Source organism: Cotesia glomerata, linkage group LG1 (assembly GCF_020080835.1).
Source record: "Cotesia glomerata isolate CgM1 linkage group LG1, MPM_Cglom_v2.3, whole genome shotgun sequence".
Classification (NCBI taxonomy): domain Eukaryota; kingdom Metazoa; phylum Arthropoda; class Insecta; order Hymenoptera; family Braconidae; genus Cotesia; species Cotesia glomerata.
The window spans coordinates 24,308,507-24,319,146 of record NC_058158.1 but is presented as its reverse complement, the minus strand read 5'-3'; the positions used below and the strand labels follow the sequence as shown (position 1 = coordinate 24,319,146).

At 28.6% G+C, this 10,640-nt stretch overlaps 3 protein-coding genes across 3 annotated transcripts; 2 read left to right on the top strand and 1 right to left on the bottom strand.

Moving 5' to 3' along the window:
- The first annotated feature begins 701 nt into the window (after positions 1-701).
- LOC123271442 (complex I intermediate-associated protein 30, mitochondrial) lies at positions 702-1,857 on the top strand. Its single transcript, XM_044737774.1, has 2 exons — positions 702-1,163; positions 1,276-1,857. The coding sequence occupies exons 1-2, from the start codon at positions 793-795 to the stop codon at positions 1,799-1,801; spliced, it is 897 nt and encodes a 298-aa protein (XP_044593709.1). The 5' UTR covers positions 702-792; the 3' UTR covers positions 1,802-1,857.
- On the bottom strand, positions 1,848-3,270 carry LOC123271451 (probable cardiolipin synthase (CMP-forming)). Its single transcript, XM_044737787.1, has 4 exons — positions 3,070-3,270; positions 2,617-2,956; positions 2,277-2,534; positions 1,848-2,188 (listed from the first exon to the last, which is right to left on the bottom strand). Coding segments are annotated over exons 1-4 (873 nt in total). The 5' UTR covers positions 3,072-3,270; the 3' UTR covers positions 1,848-1,915.
- A 2,701-nt stretch (positions 3,271-5,971) lies between these two features.
- On the top strand, positions 5,972-10,492 carry LOC123271413 (synaptotagmin-14). The gene is made up of 7 exons (XM_044737735.1): positions 5,972-6,214; positions 6,711-6,905; positions 6,991-7,128; positions 7,201-7,256; positions 7,323-7,499; positions 7,582-7,902; positions 7,999-10,492. The coding sequence occupies exons 1-7, from the start codon at positions 6,181-6,183 to the stop codon at positions 8,563-8,565; spliced, it is 1,488 nt and encodes a 495-aa protein (XP_044593670.1). The 5' UTR covers positions 5,972-6,180; the 3' UTR covers positions 8,566-10,492.
- The last annotated feature ends 148 nt before the right edge of the window (positions 10,493-10,640 follow it).

The window sequence follows — 10,640 nt, the reverse complement described above, 5'->3', positions numbered from 1 at the left end:
AACTGTAGCTTTAAGAGGATAGTTTGCTATAAAAAATGCAGCCAACGCGAGATTTAAGTTGGTACCAATTGTAAATTATAATTACAAAAAATACTAAAATCTGAACAAAAACAGTTTAACTGTAAAAAAATCGCGCCAAGTCCACGTTCATAAGACTATTAAGAAAAAAAATTTGTTTTTTTCTTTACAAAAAGATATAAAATAAAAAAATAAAAAAATCCAAGTAACCGATATGATTGTTTATGATTTTCGGAAATTAAAAAAAATTTTGTTGTAAATTTAAAAATTAAAAAAAAATTTTTGGAACGTACTTGGTGTGCGTCATTGTGTATTTCAATTTTTTTAAAGTCTAGTAAATATATTTTACGAATTTCATTAAAAGTATTAAAATATTTTGCAACCGCGCACACTAAATACGTTACAAAATTTTTTTTTTAATTTTTAAATTTACAACAAAATTTTTTTTAATTTTCGAAAATCATAAACAATCATATCGGTTACTTGGATTTTTTTATTTTTTTATTTTATATCTTTTTGTAAAGAAAAAACAGATACTTTTTTAGTACTTTTTTGATAAAAATACAGCGGAATGACCGATATATGAAATGACGGAAAATCCAAGAATTCTATTTTTTTTATCAATAATCGATAATTAAGTTATTTACTTATTCAACATTTTACAGTTTGAAAAAAAAAAAAAAAATAAAGTGTTTACCTTTTAGCATAATAACCTTTAAAAGTATATGACTTTTATAACTTGTCATGAATTAATTTTAAAATTAAAAAATCAAAATGACAACTCATTTAATAAGGTCGTTGAATGTGATTAAAAAATTAAACTGTAAAAAATTTCATACAACTTGTAAAGTGAATAATTTTTACGAAACTAATAGAAAGGGAGGATTTCCTTTTTTATATGATCCAAAAAGGGAGGAAGAACCAACAACAACTGTAGGAGAAGTAAAAAAAGCATGTACTGATTTTATTCATGAATTAAAATTATTAAAAGAAGAAACAAAGGAAAATTTCCGCATGGATCCACCTTTGTGTCAACGACCAGGTGAAGTTGATATTCAATGGAGATTTAATGGAGATCCAGATGAAATTTATAAGTGGACTGTGACATCAGATAAAGATTATAATTTAGGATATTCAACTGCTTCGTATGTGTTTAAATTTTTATTATTATTTACTATATTTTTATACAAAGTATGACAATTGAGCCAATGGGGGAGAAAATATTTAACTTTTTAATGAGAACAATTTTTTTTTTAGATTAGAACTAACTCCAAATGGCACGGGATTATTTTCCGGTGTAATGGACACAAGGCCTATAAAGGATGGTAAACAAAAAGTCGGTGGTTATTGTAACATGAGAACACGAATAATGAAAAAAGCGTTTCATGTACAAGATGTATTACCATGGTCTGGATTTACTCATCTTGCTATGAGGATCCGTGGTGATGGGCGCACTTATACGCTCAATCTTCACCCCAAAACTACTTTTGATATTATGTGGAATGATCTATTTAATTTTGTATTATATACGAGAGGTGGTCCGTACTGGCAGTATGTAAAGATACCATTTTCAAAATTTTTATTGTCAAGTAAAGGTAGAGTTCAAGATATTCAAGGTCCAGCACCTGTACATAATATGAGTTCCTTTAGTATCACACTTTCTGATCAAGTTCCTGGTCCATTTAGACTAGAAATTGATTATATTGGTATTGAACAAGACGCCGTTTTCGAGGAAGAATCTGCATATGAATTGTATAAACCACCTAATCCATATTATACATAAATAATTTTATAATAGAATAGAGATAAAAGTTATTTATAATAAATAATTAAATCAAATATTTATTTTATTTTCTTTATCAAAAATATACAACAACAATAACAACTTAAATAATTATTACGAAGACGATGATCCATTATTTAATGGTTTTTTCGATAATAATTTATACGTATTTTTAGACATTAAATAACTAATACCACCAGCTACTGTCGTTATTGCTGTAAGATAACATAATCCTTGTAAAATAGGATGGTCTATAAAATGAAACACTGGTGCTGCTAAAGTACCACCAACAAGTGATAATTGAACAGCAGTATTTAATTTGCTTATGAATGTAGGGGCTAGTTGAACTGTTGCATGACTAGGGTCGAAGTACCTCCCTAAAGTTTTCTGCAAAAAAACAGTAAGACAGTTTTATATTTTATTAAGCAATAAAAATTAAAATACCACCAAAGCATTTACGAAAAAAAATTCTTACTGGTGCTGGCAATGATCTATATCGAATATACGATGCAGCGCCAATCAGCAAAACATCACGCATCACCACGAGACACGTCAAAGATAAAGGAATCAATTCAACCCATGTTAATGATAAAAATAGTGTTCCAACTAGTAATTTATCAGCCATAGGGTCCAAAAAGCTACCCAACTTGGACGCTTGGGAACTCCAAGTCCTAGCCACCCAACCATCAACTAAATCAGTGAACCCGGCAAACCCTAAAAGCCACAGTGCGACCTAAAAAAATAATTTTATATTATATGCTATTGCTTGCTTAAAAAAATACTATAGTATAGGAATAAATAAATATATATCGAACATGATAATTATGTGAGTAGACTATTAAATAACTTATATATGGTGTTGTCATTATTCTGCCAATACAAAGGAAATTCGGTATTGTCCAAATATTTTCTCTTTCAATTATTTCTTCCATTTTTGCTTTTGTTGCTCGTATATTTTGGGCTAGTCGCGCTCTAAAAGCATTTCTTTTTGCCTGTCGATTAAGTTTTGCCAGTTTGTAATCATTAAATTTTTTATCGGCATTACAGTAAAGTCTATTATTTAAATTATATAAACATTTATTCCAGTTGTAGAGTTTTATAATCCTGTAAGGTCTTAACCGCAACATCATCATGTAAGTCATGTTGATATTTCTCCTGTTGAAAATATATATTTTTATTAATATAAAGAAGTAATATAAAAATAACTAATTAATTTTCAACTTAATAATATTATTATGTTAAAAAATATAATGATTGAATGTACTTACATTGTTATCACTATTTTTATATGTTATATTATCAGCAGTCAAATGTTTTCTTTTTTGAGTAAGGTTATAATTTTTACATCTATAATTTATTAGGATTTAATTGTTAGCAACCCATATGGACAATTTTAATTCATAGAAATATGAAATACTTAAAAAAAAAAGAAAATATTTTAATCACTCATATTTTTTATCATTAAAAATGTTAAGCTAATCTTATAAATAAAATGTATGTTCTTGCGGTTATTTTTGTACGCCATTGAATCTTATTATTTTTATGCACATGTATAGTTTTGTATACATATATAGATATTGTAGAGTCTCTACACTTCTCCGTTCGCTAACGTTAATTCCTTATCAATTTTCATTAACATGTAGTAGAGGGACTCGTCTATTGTCAAGAGTTCTCTAATTATCTAATATCGTTCCAAAAATTTAAAACACCTAGAGTTGAAGTTATAGAGACTCCACTGAATGTACACAGAGATTTTCTTTATACACATATAATTGTATATAAGGTAAAAGCCCCAATAGATGATCATGTACCAGTATATGATCACTCCATGTATTTGTATACCTATATTTGTGAATATAGATATACAGATACATGGAGTGATCATATACTGGTACGTGATTATCTATTGGGGCTTTTACCTTACTTGTACAGTCGACGCTCTCTGTATTGGACCTCTCTGTATTTGACCGCTCTCTGTATTTGACCACATTCTTCCTCTGTATTTGACGATTTTACACAGCTCTTATGGACAAGGACGAGTCAAATACAGAGAATGGTCCTGTACGGGTGAGTCAAATACAGAGAGCGTTGACTGTATACATAGATTTTTCAAAAGTTGCATCTGATAAAAACTTTATTTTTAAATAAATAATTTTATAGAAGTTATTTAATTTATATAATACAAATTCAACATACATTACTTTTTATTATTGAATATACATTTTTTATTAACAGGCGAGACCAGTGATTGCAGTTTCAATCGGTTTAGCGAAACGAATGGAAATTTTGAAAAAACGTTTTTAGAGAAAATAGATAATTTAATAAACTATTTCATCACAAAGCGTTTTTTTCAAAAATTTCATTCGTTTCGTGAAACCAATCGAAACTGCAATTGATCTGCTGTTGGGAGTGCGACAGAGATAGTTTCGTTGAACTCCGTGAGAGCAAAGCGAGAAAAAGATGGTCTCGCCTGTTAAGAATTTTTATAAAACAGTTTTCGGCTTTTTTTTTTTTTTTTTTAATGAAATAAGTTATTCTGTGTTATAAATTTTAGTAAGAAAAAAAGGATAAAAAAAAAATATATTTGTCCCAAACAACGCAATGACCCTGAAGTTAACGGACAGCAGACAAAATAAAATTTCAGATAGGGATATCTACAAGCGAAATTAAGTTTTTCAAGTTTACCAAATTATAAATTGTTTGTCGTTGACTTACGTACAGGTGACAATAAACGAAATTTTTTTTTTACTAATAAAAAATTTTTTAAATTAAAAATTAAATTTTGGGAAACTCTCACCGTGTTTCCTATCAGTTTATGAATATGAAATTTTCAAATTAAGTTTATTTTTGGATTCTAAAAAGATGATTTCAGTAAGTTTTTTAAATTTTGGCTTAGGGCATTCTGGGACGTATATCTGCGAGTAAAATGATTATTATTAAAAAAAAAAGTCACCTTTTTGTCTTTGAAAAATCTAAAGGTGATATTTTTTTTATTTTAAATTTGATAGGCGGATCGTTAGATATCCTTCATTTTTGATTTTTTTGAAAATTTTGGAGCCGGATATCAAAGTGAAAAATAATCAAAATCGAAATCAAAAAAATGTCATGTTTTAATTTTTCAAGAATCTAAAGATTATTTATCTCGGATTTTTTATTTTCTTATTTATTTATTGAATATCCTTATTTTTTTGTTTTTTTGAAAATTTTGGTCCGGAATATTAAAATCAAAAATGATGAGAAACACAAAAAAAGAAGTTTTTTGTTTTCATTTCTCAAAAATCTGAAGATGATTTTTTTCAGATCTTTATTTTTTTTATTTGTTCATTAAATATTTATATTTTTCAGTTTTTTATATTTATTTTGACAGAGAATATCAGGTGAAGCATAAATTAAAATTTTTTTTTACTCAAGTCAATAAACTTGCCATCTAGATTTAAGAAATTTGAGATATATGATTCACGTTAAACAAAATTACTAAAAAACTAATTCTTTTGTTAGTTATTTTGTGATATATGAATCATTTAATCCTGTAAAAAACATATAATGAAGACAATTCAACTGAAAATAATTAGACATGCCTGAGGTTAATAAGGATCAACGAGTAAGGGAAGTATTGGGGACGTGAAATGATAAGAGTAAAATAAGGAAGAAAAAATTTTTCAGTCTGTATTTCAGAAATTTTTAGTCAAATGTTTGAGACAGCTGATATGTGACCACCTCTGACAGATTTCACAGAAAATCTAATTTAAATTTTTTTAGTCTCATGAAGAATCTTCAAGTTTAAATTGATAAAACTAGGAAAAATTTGGAGTTATTCCGAAAAAACACTTTTTCCGGTTTTCTTTTGTTCGCGATATCTCTTGAACAAATTGACCGATTTTGACTGGCTTGACGGCGATCGACGTAATTTTTTATTGAAAATTTGCACGTGTAAAAAATCGAAAAAAACATTAATGCAAGTTTTATTAACTTTTTTCTTTATAAAAATCTCTCATCATCTGAAAACAATTTACAGATGTCTGCTAATTTCAATACTATAAAAAAATTCTGATTTAATAAAGTTGTACTTTATTTCCTTAAATTTCTCTGTTAAATTAAGCGGGTTATAATAAAATTGCGGGTAAAAACTTGCGCACATTATCCTTTAAAAGGGGGTGACACGCAAGCGTATTACAGATTTAAACCCTTGTGAACACGTCCAGGTGAGCAACAGAGTGCTTTATACCCCCGCCCACGTATTATTTGGCGTATAACCACGTTTGTAATCAAACAAACCTGACAACTGATGTCTGTTAGTGTCGGATAATGTGTTCGTTATCCGATAATGGCTACTTTCCAGCCGTGAAGTAATTTAGTGAAAATAAAGATACCCAACAATAATGATTCTCACCGGATCAGACCATTTCTTATCGGGTAAGTCCACTTTAGTCATCAATTATTTCATACACCTTACTGTCCGTCGATGTAAAACCTTCCATTATATTTTCAAGGTCTTATAACACATATCAAACAATCATTAATTATGTAAACATTAAATAATTACTCATTGACATGTATAATTTTTTTATATATTCGCCGTCCAGAACTAATAGATATCGCTCCATATTTTTTTTAAAGTTATGTATGTATATATATTTAATATTTTATACTGCACTCATACATAAACACTTGGAAGATTCGCGAATGCACATATATGTTACGCAATACATATATAGATTGTTCTTTATTCATACATCCACTCCCTTCAATGACCTCGTTTTAATTCATTGAGCTCTACAAATTATGTTTATGACATGAATAACAATAAAAGAAAATCAATTCCGCTAATTTCTTTTTTTTTTCTATTTTTAAATTAATCATTCAATTATAGATAAAATATTATTAACTATAAAAATTGAATAAATCGTAGGTTCGGTGGGAGTGACTGCTTTTCTTGGAGCAGTAGCCGGTTTCGTTACTCTTCTCTTGGTACTCTTTTTATATCTAACACGAAAATGGACTTTTACACCCGTTTCGCAGACGGTTTTTGGTGGAATCTGTGTACCATTAAATGATACAACTCATTGTTCGGATTTTACAACACCTCCGATTACCAAAAATTTAGGTATTGTATCAACTATTTAAATACTATTATCACAAACACAAATACTTTCTGATAAATCAATTAAAAAATGCCTTTTTTTTTCTAGACAAAATCTTTACATTTTCGGATCCAGAAACAAGTTCTGATTCAGAAGAAGACGCATTCCGCCGATTACAAAACTCTCATTCGACACATCCTCCGAATATTCTCACGATTCAGACTGAAGATGGATCAACTTTTGTTGGTAAGTAATGAACAAATATTAAGATATATTTTATTTAAACTGAAACATATTTAAAAAAAATTTTCTTTATAGATGCTGGTAATACTTCCAATAATTGTAATGAAGAACATCCTTCAGATCAACAAGAGGTATGATTAAAAATGAATATAGTAATTGATTAACGATAATTAACTATATTATTTATTTAATTTCAGTGTGTGGTTGAAGTCGGATCTTCAAATATTTTAATGGAAACACCAGAATCTGATAAAGTTATTGAAGAACTTTGTAGTCCATCGAGCGAAATAGCACCAACACTTGGTGGATTAATTGAAGAAATAGGAAGCTTAGAAGTGGCATTTTTGTATGACGCACCAATGCGAGAAATGACGGTTGGTTAACTGTTTATTGTGAATATGTTCTTAGAAAAATATAATGGATGTTAATTGAGTCAAATTAAATCAATTTCTTCAGGTTCAAGTTCTTCAAGGACGAAATTATCCAGCAGGTATCGGGGGAAGTCAAGTTCGTCTTGTTTTGCTTCCGTCAAAGAAGCAGAGACGTAAAACACGAGTTCGTCAAGGTACATCACCACAATATATGGAAAGTTTTTTATTACCTCGAGTTAATCCTGAAGATGTTAATGCAATGGGCGTAAGGTTGAGAGTTTATCTCTGGGGTGGTAGAATGCGTCGAGAACGACTTTTAGGTGAAGCTAGAGTTTGTTTTGATCAAATCAATCTTCAATTAGAAACCACACTTTGTCTGCCTCTACAGCCTCCACTCTCTTCGCCGGTAATTTAATTTATTAATTTAATATTAATAATTATTATTATCATTATAGCATTCAAGTAAACTGTTTGTAACGATAAAAATTATTGAAATTAATAGGTCCAAGAGTGGGGTACGACTACGAGTTTAACTCGAAGTGACTCAACCGGATCTCAACAGTCTGTACAGTCGTATGCATCTCCAACAATACCTCCTTACGGTAGTAGTATGAAGGGTGGAAGCATAGCTGAAATACTTATCGGTCTTGCTTATAATGGTACTACCGGTCGTCTTTCGGTAGAAATAATAAAGGGCTCACATTTTCGTGGTGGTGGTGGTAATGATACAAAACCACCAGATACATATGTTAAATTAACATTAGTTGACAGTAATAGTCATGAAATGGGTCGATGTAAAACTGGACTGAGACGAGCACAACCAAATCCACTTTACAAGGAAACTTTTATATTTCAGGTTGCTTTGTTTCAGCTAGGGGATGTTACACTTTTTGTATCAGTATATAATCGCCGTCGTTCAGCGATGGGTAAAAAAGGCCGTGAAATGATTGGTTGGCTTTGTCTTGGATTAAACAGTTCTGGGCCTGAAGAGTTACAGCATTGGAATGAAATGCGGATTGCAAGGCAACCAACTCAAGTGCAACGTTGGCACTCACTTTTACGTCCATAAATTTCTCTAAAATTTGGCAATTTATGGATAAATTTATTTAACTGGAAATAGTCATTCCAGGTGTGACGATTGATTATTCGTCTGATTGTTACGAAATTCGTCGATATTACGATGAAGAAAATGATGATAGAGTTCTAAAACGGTGAGTTTTAGAAACTAAAATATTGTTTGCGATATAATATCTTTATGCAGAATTTTTTACTGCCCAAAAAAGTCTTGGAGTTAATAAATTTAAATTGTCGTGAACTTTTTAATGAAGAATATATCGTGACTTTTTGTGTCAATAAAATATTTTGGCTGTGGGCAGCATTAGAGTTTTAACAATTTGTCATAAAATGACATAATTATTTGTTTTTAAAAAGTCGGCAAAGGCAACAAATAAACTTTTTATCATGTGAATAATATTATATTATGAATTGTAAAAAGATAAATTCACTCGCCAAATTGAATTTAATTCATAATAGCACAAATACTACTATCTTTTTTCTCATTTTCTATCCATTTGTGCCTGATGCCAATAACAATTTTCACTTTTTCAATTTTACTTTTTGTGCCTTTGATCCTCTGATAAATGCTTGTTCATTGTGATTTTAATTCAGCACAATATCACAACATTCAATCATTGAGAAATAAAAAAGTACAGTTGTTTCAGTATTAATTTAATAATATTTATTGATCTGAATTTCTGCTTCGAGAAGAAGTAAAATTCGAAAAAAAAAAAAAATAATAATAAACATATTTTGAAACGTGCTAATTGCAGTACGTTGCAATTTAGTACATAACACTCAACGACGCACAATTCACATCTTGCACCTCATAAATGCAGATTGTGATACTATTTGGCTACAGTTATATGAAACATTTAATCTTGAGAAATGATTAATCAATGACATATTCAGAGCAGAAAAATAAGTAAATTAATAAGAAAATAATAATAATAATAATTTATATAATAATTCGAATTGTAATAATAATCTTAATTATAATGATAATGATAATAATATTGATTAAAATGATAATTTTAATAAAACTAATAATAATACTAATAATAATGATAATATTAAATGTATTGGAAAATAGTATGATATCACGGTAATGTATTGCCAGAAACAAGAAACGAATGCTGTGAAAATTTCAGTAATTACAAATTCATAAATATTAAAAATTATATATTTATTATTTACCAAAATTTAGAATAAATTAATTATCATATTGTTGTTTTATTTCTTTCGATATTTAGTAAATAACATTGATAAAAACGTTCAGAAACATTGCCTGATTACTAAAAATCGAAATAAACCATTCAATTGATGAAATAATTAAAAATGCCCTCGCAAATTAGTAATATTAGTCAACAAGAAATGAATTGTCTACATTTTTACTAAAAATAAATGTGATTAAATAACGTAATTTATCTAAAGGTAATATTGCTAAGAACAATTTCGAATATTAGGATCTCAATTAGATCCTCGTATTTTAATTATAAGTGTAAAGATGATCTATTTCTAACTAATTTAATCGCAAATTTTTTTAAACCCACACTTAAAAATATTAATTCCATTATTATTAATTATTTCTCTATTGTCAGATAGAGTTTTTTTGTCAATCTTTTGTTGTTAAATAGGTACGATGATAACGAAAAAAAAAAAAAAAATTATAAAAGTTTGAAGAGCCAATCATATCGATTGTTGTTGGTTAAATATGTTAATGGAACAATGTTGGATTTTTGTCCACGTTTTTTCTAAAGCACTCTTTCAATGTTATTTAATTGAAATTTGTCTACTGCACAAAATAAAACAAACATAAAACTACCGTAATCAATGTTATTATTAACTAATTAATATTACATTTGTCGCATTTTGTAAACAAAAAAAATGTATTTCGGTATTGCAAAAATGAATAAATCTACGATAGTTAATCCCATAAATTAGCATTAAAAATCATGTTGAGTATTTTTTACCAATTTGTCTTTTGAATTATGGAAACGTTTGGTGACATACACCATAGCGTAACTAATAATGGTAAGTTATAGTCCGTGTAGAAACTCATTACAGTGTAGTCGCAATAACTTTGAC